The 17,416-nt window shown below is 36.5% G+C and overlaps 1 protein-coding gene across 1 annotated transcript; it reads right to left on the bottom strand.

The window, feature by feature from the left end:
• Positions 1-2,902: 2,902 nt before the first annotated feature.
• cax1 (cation/H+ exchanger protein 1) lies at positions 2,903-16,164 on the bottom strand. Its single transcript, XM_063005481.1, is given in 20 exon segments — positions 2,903-3,065; positions 3,143-3,251; positions 3,356-3,434; positions 3,524-3,618; positions 4,077-4,256; positions 5,037-5,160; positions 5,236-5,273; positions 5,398-5,516; positions 6,640-6,739; positions 6,844-7,027; positions 7,132-7,273; positions 8,029-8,128; positions 9,057-9,242; positions 10,244-10,423; positions 11,477-11,538; positions 11,621-11,737; positions 11,899-12,007; positions 12,090-12,202; positions 13,700-13,852; positions 16,113-16,164. Coding segments are annotated over 20 exon segments (2,316 nt in total). The 3' UTR covers positions 2,903-2,991.
• Positions 16,165-17,416: the final 1,252 nt, after the last annotated feature.

Below are 17,416 nucleotides of genomic sequence, written 5' to 3'. Positions count from 1 at the left end.
GATGAATTATTTTGGTGTATATTTGCAGTATCACAGCTGATACAGTAGGTATCACAGCACCAGGGTCCTGGAGCCCTGTGCACAAACCCTGTCTTTGGTTAATGTCTGTGAGGGTTTTGGCATGTTTTTAATTTAGTGGGTGCTCTAATTGCCTCCGGGTGTTAATGAGATTGTAGTGCCCTATTTAGGGTGTATTCTCACTGATGGACTTGTCTTTCCAAGTGACCCTGATCATGATGTAGCGAATACTTTAAATAAATGAAATATAATGTTTGATATTACCTAAATTGGCAAGTTTTGGATGCTGAATCAGGACTTGTTTTAACTGTGATTAATGCAAGCAGCATAAGTTTATAAGCAACATTCTCCCTGGCTGCCACTCATCTGCTTTAAAGGCTGTGTCTCAGATTGCATATCATTTACTACAGGAAACTATTTAATACAGTCTTATGTACAGTATTAAGACTCAAGTCTGAGTACCTTTTCTACTGTATTAACACAGAGCCATTATTTGGTGTTATCGGACAGATTAAGGACAACCACGTATTTTTATTTTGTCACTTTTTAAATGGAAAATATATAATAATAAATCAATGAAAATTTAATGAATAAATTCACCCATACTTAAAGTTCCTTTTTTATTAATAGTTTTGGATCACAAGTAGTCTGTAATTTGCCCCATCATGAAAAGCTATAGATCTTACTGAGTATTTCATAAATTCTTTGTCTGTTTTACCACTGCTTAATCCTGGTCAGTGTCGCTGTGGGTTTAGTACAGGTTGCCAGTACATGACAGGAAAAACACTCACACTTATGCAGTCAGGCCAGTTGAAACTACTAAAATTGCCCTGTCTTTGGACTGTGGGGAAAAACCCATGCAGACACAGGGAGAACAAAAACTCTTCACACAGAAAGAACCCTGGCTGCCCGGCTAAGGAATAGAACCCAGGCCCTTCCTGCTGTAAGGCAACGGCACTACTCACTGCACCACTGTGCCACCTTCTTACTTCGTACTGTTGTCATTGGTAAACATAAGATTACCAGGAGGTTATTATAAAATTTTTAATTTTACAGTAAATTATATTTTTTATTATTTTAAAGACAAAAGAGCAAAAGGAGGGGGGTTAATTAAAGGCTTGTGAAGGTCTTGGTGCTTAGTAACAATAAATAAGTGGACCTTGACATGGAAAAGTTTGGAACTCTGCAGATCCTACAAGCTGCTTCACTTCAACAAAACAACAGATTTTTTTAAACACACCATAGTAACCTAAAACTCATTACTTATTTTTGTTGTTTACTGTGTCTTCTAGTTTATTTGTTTATTAGGATTTTAACATCATGTTTTACACTTTGGTTACATTCATGACAGAAACGGTAGTTACTCATTACACAAGATTCTTCAGTTCACAAGGTTATATCGAACACAGTCATGGACAATTTTGTATCCCCAATTCACCTCACTTGCATGTCTTTGGACTGTGGGAGGACACCGAAGCACCCGGAGTAAACCCATGCAGACACGGGGAGAACATGCAAACTCCACACAGAAAGGACCCGGACCGCCCCACCTGGGGATCGAACCCAGGACCTTCTTGCTGTGAGGCGACAGTGCTACCCACTTAGCCACCTTGCCGCCCGTGTCTTCTAGTAAATTATATATGAAAAGATGTTTAACTGCATATTGTCTTACCAGGAAAATCATTTAGAAATTGATTTTTTGATTTCAGTGCTCCCAATGTCACTTATTGTCACACCCTCACTTACTTGTATCAGCAGCACAAAATAGTATTAAGCACTAAGTAAAACGTCACTTGGTCTTGTCAGATATTACTGTATATCTTTTACAAAAACCATGAAGTGCATTTTGACTCACGTTGATTAAAATGTAATTGTAGCGCCCCCTAATTTCAACATCTGCAAAAAATATATTAAATGTAGTTAGCAGGGCAGGTAGAGGGCTTTTGTTTGCTTGGGCCACACGTGCCCAGAATCTGTGCCTCTTTTCTTTTCCATGTATTGTTTGTTTGACTGACAAAACAATTGGTTCATTTGCATTTGGAGTAACTGATGAAGGGTCTCACTGGATTCTGATCCCTGCTGTGGTTTTAAGGCAGTTACTGATTACCTGTATTTGTGATTTAACTGTGGGAAAATAAATATCTTTGTTAAATTATTCTGGACATATTTTTATTATCATTGATTTATATTGATAATATATTTAATTCAGGCCAGCATGGGTCATTTAAGTACCTCACAACTTGCACCATTTGAACCATAGCTGTTGAGTCCATTTAAGTGTACTTTAGGTATTCCAGTGTCTTCCAGCTTCTCAAAATCATGCCACCCTGTGGATTAACTACTCCTAACTGTCCTTAGATGTAAGTAAGTAAGTGGGGGTAAATATGCGATCCCTTGCACTGGACTGGTGCCAGACTTGGCCCCTAGCTTGTACTTTCCAGTCTACTAAAAGCAGACACTTCTATGGGTGGCCCAATTCGAGAGAAAAACAAGAATAAAGTCCCCCTGAAAAAGCCCTCCATGAGTGGTCAAGTGGATTAATCTACTTCCCACTGAAACCAGCTGGATGAATAGGTCTACTTTTTATAATGTTACTGACCCACAACACTCCTGATATGATGACCAATTATTTATTATACATGAGAAATACATTTCATGTGCATACAATTTATTAATTTACATTTAATTATACTTTAGCCCATTCATATGATTTCTGTACCTTACACAGATCAAATAATATTCTATTTTTTACAAATAAGTTTATACATGTATGTATTTGACAAATTCCAGTCTACAAAAGTTTAGCAAAGCCACAGCTGAAATACTGAAATACATAATTACTGTTTGTTTACACAAATCCCCCATAATTCTTTGTATAGCTTAGTGAATCTTAACAACCTTACATACATATCTATGCAATATTGTTGTACAAAATAGGAAGGGGGAAAAAAAGCATACAGATGGACTTGATGGTTAGCAGCCACGAGGAGACGGAGCAAAGAAGTACAAAGCCAGGAGGATCAGGTAGACGACCACCAAAGCTGTTCCTTCAGAAATAAAACAGATTATTTTAGCCCAGTGAAAAAGCAGTGAGCAGTAACTTTTCAAAACCAATATGACTTACCCTGGAAATAATCACACTTTCCATCCATATAGATATAGTTGACAAGAATAACACTGAAAAAGCTCGCCCAGAGGTGCAAGTCACTAAATATAAGAACAAACCCAACATCCTAGGCAAAAACAAACAAGTGGTTTGATTTAAAATATTTCAAATCTGCATGCCCCCCCCACACACACAACATATCAAATAAACGATTCACCTGGTAATACTTACATGAACAGCATTGAATAAGATCAAGAGAGGAATCTGAAGCATGCAGACTTGCACAGCGATACAATTTCCAACTTCCAGACTAAACAATGGAAATCAAGTTACTCCAAGTCCACAACTTGTAATAATTTTATACATTGCATAGTTTTTTCCCAAAGAAATGGTTCTGACCTCAAACTTATGTTGTTCTGAAGGGCAAACTGAATCCCGTTGACTATTTCTGGAAGCTCAGGAACCATGGCTAGCACAGTAACACCAATAAAGTACTGCAAAAACAAAGCAGAATAAAAAATACACCATATTGCCAAAACTGTGTTCACCTGACCACAGGAGAGTTGAACATCCCATTCCAAAACCATGAGCATTAACAAACAGTTAACAAACCATTGTCCTTGTGTGAGTTTCTCGAGCAAGTGCTGGGATTGATGGTCCTTGTGTGGGTCTCTAAAAAGCATGATGGGGTTATCGGTTCTTGTGTGTGTGTTTTTTTTATTTGGCTATTGGGATTGACGATTCTTGGGTGGTTTTCTGGAGCACAGTTTGGGAGTGACTGTTCTAGTTTTAGTGTGGGTCCCTGTTGAGATGACACATTGTGATTGGGTGTCTAAAGTGTTGGGCATGATGGTTCAAATGTGGCACTCTGGAGTGTGTGTTTGTATTGACTGTTCTAAGGTGAGTGTCTAACAGCTGCTACGTTAATGTGTGTAAGAGCAGCAGTACAGACCTGAGAGACAATGGAATGAGAGATGATGGGTTTGATGTGCTCCGTGGTAAGGTCGGCGCAGGCCGCTGTCAGAAACGTGGCAACAATAAGAACCATCAAAGCCCTCCATCTTGACCAGTGCACCACCGGATTACGGTCAGTTGCCACTAACACATATCAATAGAACACACAAAAAGAGCTCTCACAGATGTGTTGTTATGTAGCCCCCAAAGCCTGTATAAGTTACAATGATGAATAAAATATTAATAAAAGCTACCATACAGCATCAAATTCTATATAGCAAAATATACTACATTTATATGTAATTTATTTACACAATGTAATTTTATACATAAATATTTAAAAGCTTTAGTGGATTAAGCATCTTAGTTTTGAAAATGCACAAACTTTAAGAATTAAAAATCCTTATAAGAACTACACCCAAGTGACCTGTTGGACCACTGGGGTGGCACAGCGATCTAACGCAATAGCACACCACTGCAGAGGGCCGAACTTGAAAGTTTGAATCTCAGCAGAGCCACCAATTTAGCCAGGCGACCACACAAACACAACTTGTTGGGGGAGGCTGGGTCAGATGGGGTCTCTTACTGTTGCGATATGTAATCGCCACCTCTCTACCTGTGTGAATGGGGGGGGGGGGGGGGGGGGGTCATTTGGAGCTTAGCATGGCTCTCTGTATGCAATATGGCTCTGTGTGAGAACCCAACCAATATGGCTCTGTGTGGTTCCCCCCACTTGCTTAAATCTAGTGACAGCCAGGAGTAATTAGTCCACAGAATTAGACACATGTCAAAGGGGGCGTGTAGTGATTCGGCTCTTTGATCAGATCGAGGGTTGTGCAAGTAGCAGTGGATTCAAAATCGGTTGACTGACTAATTCGATTTTCTACATTTGACGTGGTGGTGCAGTCTGCTGCCTCAAAACCAACATAACAAAACGACAATTTCTCATAAACACGACAGTACCATGACAGTGGGCATCGCTGATGTGGATGTCGTAGATGTGGGAGTGAGTCTTCAGAGTAAATATCAGGCCGATTAGATAAGCAGTAGGAAGAAGAACCGACACTGTATACACCAGGGGCCTGCAACATCACAGCGTTAATCCCTCACTTTTTAATAATCAGACATTTAATACAACAATGTGTGTATATACTTACTCAATATGACTCGTGAAAAGGGAGGGATTGTTTTTACTCTGCACAAAAAAAAAAAACCCAAGCTAGTTATGTTCGAATTAATCACAGTGTCAGTGTCTCTTAATAAAAGTACTATTTTACTACAACATGTTTTTTTATGGTATTACAGATGCATTTACACACCAGATCATAGTGGCAGGCTGTGCAGAGAAAAGGTCCGCTGCTGTTCCCAGAAGGATTACTGCAACTGTCACATACCAGGTTACCGTAGGCTTTAGAGAACAGTGTGGGAGCAAACACACCTGAGAATGCAAGTACATCACAAAAACTAAATCAGGACATCAAGTTAAAAAAAATGCAACAATTCACAGTATTGCACATAAACAATATTATTTATTCTAGCAACAACTTTTTTCTGATCAGGGTTCGTGTGATCCCACAGCAGATACAAAATCTGAGCACAAGGCACCACACCTTAGAATAGAATAGAATAGAATAGAATAGAATAGAATGCTCTTATTTGTCATATATACAGATATACGTGTATAGTACAATAAAACAATGGTCAGCCATTGTACGGCGCCCCTGGAGCAGAGGGTATTAAGGGCCTTGCTTAAGGGCCCAACAGTGGATGAATGGCAAGGCTAGAATTTAAACTCTCAGCCTTTCAATTGATAGCCCAAAGCTCTACCCACTAGGCTACCACTGTCCCACAAAAATCAGGGAGAGCGAATTTGGTGAATTCGCAGGGGTTAGCAAAACCACAGTGCAATGTCTGAGCCTCACCCTGGGTAAAAGTATCTATTTAATTTACGCATTTAATAACTCACAAAGCTCAGTGACCACACAGACAATGGCCAATGACCCCAGAGCTATGTTGGACCAAAACTACCTTCTGTACTTTCATGTTGCAACTTAAAACTTAGACGAACTATCAAATGAAATATACAGCAGCATAGATTTAAAACTATAAAGTATATGATGTGAGTGGCAGCACATGTACTCATGTAACAAAACCCATGTACTTGATAATGCCTTGGGCAGGATCTACTTCTTTAGCTGCCACAAGAAAGTATATCCTCTGCTGTGCTTTGACTTGCAATGTGAGCACAACTGATATAACAAAATGCCCTTCTGCTAGCTGCCGGCAATAACATTTCAACTTGAGAAGACTTCAATACCTAAAACACCCATAAAAGTCGTATACTGTTGCTTTAACGTTCAACAATGAAAAGATAAAATGTCTCAGAACAGTATCTACAGGCAAGGCCTCTTCTATGAAATACACAGCAAGACTTGTAAACAGCAGTATTCTTGTTTTATACAGACATGCACTGCAAACAAAAATGTATTTCTACATCAGGGTTAGGAAAGAGTCTGAATTTACTACATTTAAAACACAGTTGCTCTGTTCTCTCTACTTACCACCAACTGAAATGAACAGCAGTGCAGAGCTGACCCCAGCAGATCGACTGTTAAATCTTTGCTCGCTGTGCTTGCAGCCACCAATGATCATACACAGACCCTGTAAATACAGTTCGCTTTATGATCAATTTTAGTGAATGTAGTGAATTAAATCCTTAGAAGAAACTGTACATAAAAAAGGAGATGAGTATAAGCAGAAGTCACCGGAATAAGAAGGATGCAGCCAAGAAGGGTCCCAGTAAGAGCAGCTTTAACAATTTCTCCATAACACTTGCTTCCGACTCGTTGACCTTGCAGCAAGGCGGTGATATAAAAAGTCATTTCAGTGAAGGAGCCAAATGTGGCATTCACTACTGCTCCAACAGCAAAGTTACTCTGAGCTGAAATACTGTGAGATCATAATAGAATTTCTATTACATTTTAAATATACAGGTATTTCATTTTAAATATATCTAAATCTGCTTGAATTTAGTAATAAGATTATCAATGTACCTTGCTATGCCCATGCCAATGTAATAAGACAGGGGTATGATGGAGGTCACAGCTGTAGCAAACTTTACCTCAGACCTGACAAAATAATTGTCACGGTCCACATAGCCAATTACCAAAGTGACAATGACCATAGAAAGCAGATCTGAGTAAATCAGTTAAAGTCTTTAATCTAACAAGACAATAGAATTAAACATGTTCCCTTTCCTCATTTCTTGTTTAAATTAATAAATAATCTCTATACGTCTCGTTTAAATTAACAATAAATAACGCACAATATAAATTAAAGTGACCTATAATAAATTTATTGGCTCTGTAAAATTGTAAAAAGGTGTGCAATTAGATTTGCAATGGTACTACAAAAGGCAAAATAAAATTTAAATTCAATTCATTTAAATGGTCTATTAATTATGGTTAAAAAAAAAAGGATATTTTAACTAATACTAATAAATGGATTGTACTTACATAATACGTACAACAGATTAAATAGTTTCTTTTTTGGTTTTGTAAATGCCGTTTAGAATATGCAATTTTATATAAGATACAAAATTAAACTCTATATGTTTAAGGTAGTAATGATAATTAGGCAAAAATGTTGCCTTTAAAAGTGTTAATTGTGGGCTTTTTTGCATCTGAATTGATTTGTAAATTTAGGAAGTAATAATAAAAATAATAAGAAGAAAACATGTCCAAGAACTGTGCATTTGTCTTATGTACATCATTCTTCAATTAAAACAATCTGAAATATTTAGCAACGTTACTATATGATCTACATATAATTAAAAATGCTCACTACATCCTTATACAATAATATTGTGTTCAAATAACAAAGGATCAGAGTCAGTTTACTGCCTGGATACACAACACTTGAAGTTTGATCACCACAACAACAAAGGATACTGACAGCAAAGACATTAATTCCATCTACAGTGTACTTGTAGTAGTGCCAATTAAAGGCATGATAGCAGCACAGCAGAACCCTCATTTCACAATTTTGAGTCTAAGAAGCAGAAAACTGGTTACTTTTCAGTACATTTAAAGTGAAAAAGAAAATGTCAAAATTATAAAAATCAAATTAGCAACTTTAAATTGTTGCATAATAAGCACTTATGCAGTCGAATTGAATTCACATCAAAGTTATATTCTACATTAAGTAACTTTAAAGTTAAACTTTAATGCAAAATTCAGGTCTGGATAACAATGTGTTGTAAACTACAAATATCTAGAAGAGGGATGCAATTTTCCCCATTTCTTTTAACAGATAACAACAAACCTGTAGCATCCCATGAAATATATAGAACACATCACTAAGCTTTATATCAACAAGTCTTTATACATGATTTAATAGAACAACGGCGTAATGTAGTGTTTGTCAGTAATGTAGAACAGTAAGAGGAACAACCACCAAGAGTACTTCTGAATGTAGATTTTTAGTACAAGCTCTAATTAAACATGTTAATCAAAATAAGCAGAGATGCAGCTGGTATCTTAAAGCTTTCCCTGACATTATCGTAATTATTATTAAATAAAAAAGTGATTACCTTTATAATGGGACATGATGCAAACTTATTGCAAATCATGCACATTTCAAATCATTTCTATAAAAAAAACTAACATCACACAGAGATTCATCATTCAGTCTGACTCCATATAGACAGACAACTGACAACTGTGCCCTTTGAATGTGAACATTGTCACCTTGAAAAGACCATTATCAGAATAAAATATGTTCCATCATACTGATCAGGTGATCTGTTAGAGGAAATTGGCACTGAAAATCAAAGTAATTCTGACTGGACAAGCAGACCCAAACTAAGCAGTACACCAGCGTCTCCTAATTACATTTTTTCTTTAATGTCTCAGCCATTTGTGCATCTTCACATAGTAAGATTTACTTTAAACTAAAAAGAAAAGACAAAAAAGCTCACCGTCTTCACTAGGCAAACTTGAACTTCATCTGGAGGCAGAAGAAGGATGGTGCTAAGCATCCTGGCATTCATCTTCGCCACAGGGATGGTAAAAACAATCACCCAGGAAATCAAGCAGGCCAAAGAGTGGACTATGACTAGAGGAATGTAGCCCAAGATGAGCCAAACATACGTGCTCACACGACACTGAAATTCAAATCAAGGTGCAAGACGTTAATACGGAAACATCATAAGACTATGCTTGTCATAATGCAAGGCAAGGCTGTCCCCTCTTGGACTGGTGGGTCAGAGTTTAGCACAGTTTGGTTGGATTCACCTGCTAAAAACAGTAAAATTACTCATAAATGAATAACAAGGTGGAGGTTTTCATCTTACAGTAGATAAAAAAAACTGTGCTGAAATCCAGCCTTCTAGATCTGGAGCTCACAGCTCATTTAGAACAAGATTAAGTCAAACGTTACACTTGCTTTTAGCTACACACTATGTAAGATTTTGCATTTTTAGGCATGCTGGCTGTGATAGTCCTCATAAAATAAAATAATGTAATTCATTCATTTACAAGATGAAGTACCAATTTGGTGGCAAGTGTAGGCAGAGTGTTATGACAAAGTTGACTAAATAAAGTATAAGGTTATTGTATGTGTAGGATTTAAGACACTGCCTTTGACTGCCACTGACACTTCATGCTGTTTTACAGCAACAAAAATTTAGTCACATCAGGTTTTGACACATTAAATTTAACTGCAGCATTTAGTGGTTTAGCAAATAAAATGTGGTAATATATCCAGGTGCATTTTTGTTTGTTAAAAATTAGAATTGTGATTTAAAATTAGAAACCAATAGCACAGCACTTTATTTATGTATAAAGGGCCACTGCATACAGCTGCAAATATTAGATTCATAATGGTAAAAAGGCTTAACACAGCCGTCTAAGGTTTTATTCAATATTACCCAGCCCAACTATAAATTATTGCATACAAATTTAGTGCCTGTTAATTTAGTGCCTGTTCATTTAGTGCCAAAGTTAATTTGAGAATGTTGACCTGCATTCATAAAGCTGGTAAAGCCTAAATTTAAAAGTTAAAAAGGTAAAGAGTGAGACTTTGCGTACAGGTGACTCCTCACAACCAACTAAAATACAGTTTTGTGAATAAGAAACTGCATTAACATTACTGAATTTTACTGACCCAGTAAGAGCGCCTCTGGGAAGAAGAACTTTGTGGGTCATCTGTAGGAATGGGAGGATGGGGAATTAAAAGTGGAGATGATTCCTTCAAACCTGATGACCTCTTTGTATCATCACTTTCCTCTGGAATTGCTTCACAGTGGGGAATTTTAACGCAACATTTTTTTACCAGACTGCTAGTCTGTGGAACAAGTAAATATGGTATGTAAAAACAAGGTAAAAAAGAGTAATTCAAAGTTGTACAGAGTTGAAGTTTTTACCACAGAACCAGAAGTATAGAAGTAATTTGAAAACTCGACTTACAATCATTAAAGTAATTTTCATAGTTAAACCATCAGATTATACAGTTATGCTAAACTCGTTGTTAAACAATTTTTCAGGAATGTGTCAGAGTGCATTATCCTGCTGAAAGAGGCCACTGTCATTGGGGAATGCCATAGCCATTAAGAGGGGTACTTTAGGTATTCTTTAAGTTTAGGTAGGTGGTATGTGTCAGTCAGATCCACATGTTCCAACCCAAGGTTTCCCAGCAGAACATTGCCCTGAGCATCAAACCCAGCTCTCCAAACAATGTAAAAAAAAAAAGTGTAATTTATCAAATAAAGCCACCTTATTACACTACCAGTTCTGAACATCAGTTGCCCATTGTAGGTGCTTTCAGTGGTGTACAGGGGTCAGCATGGGTGCTATAACCAATCTGTGATGCAGCCCCATACACAGCAAGCTGCTGTGCACTGTGTGTTTTGACACTTCTCTATTATAGCCAGCATTAAACTTTTCAGCAGTTTGTGCTATATTAGCTCTTCTGTGGAATCAGATCAGATGGACTAGTCTTCGCTTTCTACTTGCATCTGTGAGTGTTGGGCACCCAAGACCCTGTCGCCAGTTCACTGGTTTTCCTTTCTTGAACCACTTTTGGTAGGTTATTAACAATTGCATGTCAAGAACACTTCACAAGACCTGCTGTTTTGGAGATGCTTTGATCAATCATCCAGCCATCCCAGTTGGATCCTTATGTTTTCCTGCTTCTAACAGTTCTACTTCAACTCCAACTGATTGTTTACTTGGTGCCAAATATATATATCATTACTTAATAGGTAACATTGTAATGAGATAATCAGTGAAAAAATTATAACAGCCCAACTGTTAAAGTGTTAGCAAAAACATTGAAGAATTGCTATAATTTACATTGGTTGGCTGGTTGGTTGAAACATCAAAAAATCATTAATGTTACCTTTTGTAATGCTTTTCCAAAGGGCCACAATAAGTAGCCTGACAATTTCAAACAGAGTTTCCCTACAGTCAAGGTACAGATAAGAAGGACGTAAGGCAAGAGTCAAATTTAATCCCTAAAAAGAATGAAGTATTTGCTTCATACCATGTGGAATCCCAATAATGGTGCAAAACATCAGTAAGCTAACCAGGAGGTATGCTAAAGAGATCCACCAGCCAAAGACCAGTGCATAGACTACATTTCCAATGGTGATTGGTGAATCTAAAAACAAAAGGGAAAATATTTTGCATACATAGTCAAAACATTGTATAGAAATTGTAACTGCAAATATGATACAACACAGCAAGAACTTTTGATCTAAAGCATAAGAAATCGATACTGGACATACAATGTCTTTAAGAAACATATTCATATTCACTGACCTGTTTGTGGTTTGATGTAGATCTGTTCAGAATATAATTCCTTTACCAAATCTGATCTATCTTCTATAGGACGCTCAGTAACATGACTTTTCCATTTTCTGAAACCAAACTGTCGCACAAGTGTAGACTTAAATGTACTGTAGATTAATGGTCTTTATTATTGAATACTTTATGGTATATTGTTTTCCTACCATGTAGTTATTGACCAGTTTGTGTGCCTCCACTTCATTCTCTACATGGATAGCAGTCTTGCAGCTAGCTTCCTGCCAAACATCTTCAGGGAACCGTGAAGACGAGGAGTGTCCTAACAAAGACATCAAAAGGTCAAATGACCAGTTAATATTTAAGATATTTGTTGATAACCGATTAATAAGAGAAAATTACATACAGATTATCATAAAGCTAAATTTTTTATTCATGTTACATATACTACATCAGTTTTAGTTTTTTTTTTATAAAGCTGTTAACAGTGTGATATATTAAAGTATTAACATCTGATTTCTCTTAAATATATTACAAAGTATATTTTAACTATTTTAAATGTATTTATTTTTTATTTTATTTTTTTAATAAACCAACTATTTATTTTCAATAAGTCATTCATTGTGGTCAGGTAAAATGTGGCATTAAAAATGTTTTTATGAATGTAGTGCCACAAAATAAAATGTCATGTATTTATAAAAAACTGTTTTAAAGGAAAATAATGGACACAAAAAACATTTAAAAAACGATTAAGTAAATGTGCTAATAACTAATTTATTTCCTGTTTAAGCTAGCTGTAATAGAAGCACTATTTGGACAAACGTTTTGAGACATCCCTTCTAACATGAAGACATGAAGAAAAGCCTGGTTTAAAAAAAAAAAAAAACTCTAGTGGCCCGCACAGTGCCCTGACCTCAGCCCTGTTGATCATCGCTAAAATGAACTGGAACATCAAGTAAGGCTTTTCTGACCAACATCAGTGCCCAGCCATACAAATGCTCTTTTGACTAAATAGGCACAAATTACCACAGACATACTTTTTGTAAAATGCATGTTATCCCCTTTTTCTCCCTTTTTTTAGCGCGTCCAATTGCCCGATTGCGTCACGCTTCCTCTCCACCTATGCTGACCCCCGCTCTGATTGAGGAGAACGAAGCTAACCCACACCCCCTCCGACACGTATGCATCTTTTCACCTACACTTTGACGAGTGCAGTGCAGCTCAGCGTTGTGTACGGAGAGACACACCCTGAGAGCACTATTTTCTCATCTCTGTGCAGGCGCCATCAATCAGCCAGCAGAGGTCATAATTGCACCAGTCATGAGAGAGAGAGACCTCATCCGGCTTAGTCCACCCATATCTGAACAACAGGTCAATCGTTGTTCATGTAGCTGCTCAGCCTAGCCGGTAGGCAGAGCAGAGATTCTATACGATTTATTCGAGATCCCAGCTCTGGTTCCAGCGTGTGTTTTTACCGCTGTGCCACCTGAGCGGCCTACCACAGACATACTTAAATACTTGTGGGATCCTTGTCAAAAGAGTGACTCTGTTAGCTATCACATAAAGGTCACTATTTTAATCCCATATGTTTTTTTTAAATAGGAGGTCCATTGTTTATCATCAGGTATACAAATACTTTTGGTTATATAGTGCATATGTCTGCAAAAAAGTAAAACAATCAATAACCTTTGTAATAGCTAAATAAACATTTAAGCATTTAAATGACTTACCATGGATCAAAAACATAAATAATAATAAATCTGTATCAGGAATAGCATAAAATGAAAAATTATGTGCTTAAAAGTATTAAAAGACTTACTGTGTAGAGAATGGCATTTTGGTGTGTGATGACAAAAATTGTGCAAACCACCGGAAGAAGCCACATCAACCTCAGGATGAGAGCTGCCCACACACAGTCTGTCACACAGGGAGCTACGGCGGTAAACTCTGTGTTCATAGTCCCAAGGACGTTCTGAAGATCAGTTTTGGCATAAAAGTGAAGTTATCAATTAAAGGTAAAGTTTTTCAGAAGCTTTAAAGTTTACAGATTTAAGCATTAAACATTTTAGGCATGCTCTCATATTGTTTGATTTATTTTTATCATAAGCTAGAACAATTTAAGAGATGCAGGGTTTTTAAAAAAGAGTCTCTAAGAGTATACTTCAGTTAAATTTAGACAGTGAACGCACTGATTTTTCTATTTTTAAAACAATACAAAGATCAGCTCTAAGTATCAGCCAAAACCTGACACTGGCATTCATACAACTCTGCAGGCTTCTACTGCTAAGTCATTACAACATGAGGCAAAAATGTGTTGTCATTAAATGTCAAAAAACACAAATCATTGTAGATCAAATCTAAAAATCTATTACAAAAGGCAAGTTGTTGTTTCTAAGGCTTAGTACTGCTTTCATTTTCTGTTCATCATAATGCAATCATGTATTTCCTTGTACCAGGCTGACTTTTTAGAATTTATAGCAATTTTGTAATACTTATTTTTCAAACATAAATTATTGTAGGACTGTTAATGTAGAACCGCATGGGCCAAGGAAACTGCGTGCCCTAAACATCGGAACATAGTTACCTTTGTTATTGCTGGACTACAAAAATAATGCTAAAATAGCCAGAAATTATCAAAAAGACTGACAAAAGAAAGACAAAATCATTACTTTAATATTAATTATATATAAAACAAATCAATACAACAGCAAATTTTATCATTTCTTTACCACCCAAAAATGCAAATTTCTCAGTGTAATGTGATTAAATACACCAGATAAAATAAACTTTTAAATATTTTTTTGGCAGCTGCATATGGCAGTCCTGGAATTATTATTTCTGTAACACATTCTCCCTAGTCTAAAAATTATGGACAAATAGTAAGGTTAAACTTAATTTGTTATTTTTTGGCAATGAATTTTCAGTAAAGCCTACATATTCCCAATAGGGTTGAGAATCATTGTTCTGTTGGAGCACAAAGATATGTCCACAAGCCCATTCCCTGGCTGATGGATAAGGGTTGTGCCAAAAAATTTAAAGGCGATCTTCATTTTCATTATTCTGTCCACTTTTGGCAGACCACCAGTTCCAGTAGTAAAACAGAACCAACAAATAATACTAGGTTTGAATGCCTCACATTTCTTCTTTCAAACACACATTTGGTAATAACTTTGTTTCATTTTACCATACCAGAACTGTTATTTCCCATGTGATCAGCAACCATTCAACTGAAGCAAGATCATTGCTATTTAAGGATTCATGGAATGTGCACATTAATAGCCGTGCTCCAGTAGTTTCCAACTCAAGATTTTGGTCATTCTTGGATTGCATTTAAACAATGAACTCTTAGCGTAAGGTGAGAGTTTTTCCAGCCCTGGCAAGTGAGCACCGTTTTGTTTAGTTGGTACTTACAGACAGTTGGATTAAAGTGGTTTAGAAATAGCACTGACTAATGGGTGATATCAACCTGGTCTTTTATTAAATGTGTGCAGAAGGTCAACAGTTGTAGTCAATCAGAGCACACAACAAAGTTAAATTACACTATAGAACTTTTAACACAGCCAAATTAACTATTGTAGTTAGTGGAGCAGTAGATTTAAATATATTTCTTAAAAATCCACAATAAACATAAGTGAATGGGCTACATTAAAGAAAAAAACTCGAACTCATGACAAAAACAATGTGTTCCAAATATTCATTCATAAAAAGAACAGGCACAGACATCAATATTATCATGGACACTTTTAGTACGTAAACTGTGCACGTGTGAAGGAATTACTGAAGGCGAGGGTGCAATGCATTAGATTAATTGAAGTCTCAGATACATTATGATAGTAAAATCTGGAAAGTGAAACGTTAAATAGCAGCACCGACCGTGGCTAATTAAACTCATTAACAACAAACACTGCTTAGTGGCCGTCGTCATATAGACTGTTCAGGTTGGTCGCTTCCTAATGTACCGGGTAAGTTACACTTGCTTTGTGACTAATTTATTTTGTTTATTTTATTTCTAGGTAATTAATTACATTACCTTTCTAACCCGGTTGTTCTCCGTTAGAGCCAAGTTCCACAGAGAGATAAAATCTGGCGTTTTGGACAGCTGTTTTTTATATATAAGAAGCTTCAAAAATTAAACCAAACTACAAACAACTATCTTACGAACAGCACAATTTCAACCAAACCCCAAAAGATTTTTTTATGTAATGTCTTAATTACACGGAGTTATTGCTCACCTGTACTATCCACCGCGGATCTGCGCCTCAAATTCTGCACATCTACTGACATTGTGTATCTTTTGAGAGAGAAGCTACTTCAGAGTTTTAAATTTCCCTCACACAAATCATCCAAACAAGCAGCGGTTAGTGCGCATTCGCGGTGCGCGCCGCCGATACCAAAAGCATACGAGACGAGCATTTGCATTATGGGATTTGTAGTTGTAATGACAACGATGCCGCAAAAAGCCACAGCTCTCAGAATGGTTGACGTGACCTATAGGAGAGACACTTTTATGTTCAAAGATTCATTTATTTTCTACATCTGATAATTACTGTTTCAGTAAATGTTTAACTATTTTAAAATACAAAAACATATAAAATGTGGTTCTTCAATTATTTGTGATAATTGTTTAGTTCTTTAGTGTCCTTTTTAACTTTGATTTTAGCTTACCAGCTGTCCAATTTTACTTAAAAAGTATTTTACTTGGCAACTCTCTTATAAGGTAGTGTAGTCTTTTAGGTGGTTTTCTTGGTAATCTATCAAAATGTGTCCCAAATTACCTGGCTCTACATTTCTTAAATATTCTTAAATATTTAATGGCTGCAGGGAAGACTGATAAGAACTGAGGAACAAATTAATGCAGCCAAATACAGGAACATTCTCACAGAAAACCTATTTCAGAAAACACAAGATTGACAGCTCACAATGTGTCAGTGAAGCAGTAAGCAGTTGGCACCTAAAGCAATTGGCACAAATCACTGACATCTTGTAAAAAAAAAAACTCCATATCAATACTCAGCTTTGAAATGCTGAATAAATGTTCACCTCCTTGGTGTTAAAACAGTGAACTGGAGCTCTTTGAGAGAATCTGCTGCTGGTAAAGAAACCAGTGTTTGGACTGTTGTCTTGTTAAAACATCTGCATTTAAATTTTGGCTGATAATAAGTTCATTTAAGTGTTGCTGTATCATTTGTTTTCTAGAAACTTTGGGATTATTCTTCACTTTTCCTAACCAATGGCAACATCTTTCATAGTGATGCCAGGTAGCGACTGAATACTTTTTGACACTCCTAATTAAAATGTTTAAGTATATCTTTGTAATTAGTACGAATACATTTAACATTATTTAAATTAACACAGTAATATGGTGTTTGGATAGATGCAAGTGGATATATGCACTGAAACGAATCTAACCCGGGTCAGCTTGAGTTTAGTAACTTTTACCTTTACAGAATTAAAATTTGCCACGATATTTGCCAAGGAACCTACTGAGGTACCTGGATTTGGATTAACTGTAGCTGTATCGTTTGGAAATGCACAA

This window comes from Trichomycterus rosablanca, chromosome 1, assembly GCF_030014385.1.
Source record: "Trichomycterus rosablanca isolate fTriRos1 chromosome 1, fTriRos1.hap1, whole genome shotgun sequence".
In the NCBI taxonomy this organism is placed as follows: Eukaryota; Metazoa; Chordata; class Actinopteri; order Siluriformes; family Trichomycteridae; genus Trichomycterus; species Trichomycterus rosablanca.
Note: the sequence above shows the minus strand (reverse complement) of the source record. Positions and strands in the feature narration are given on the sequence as shown.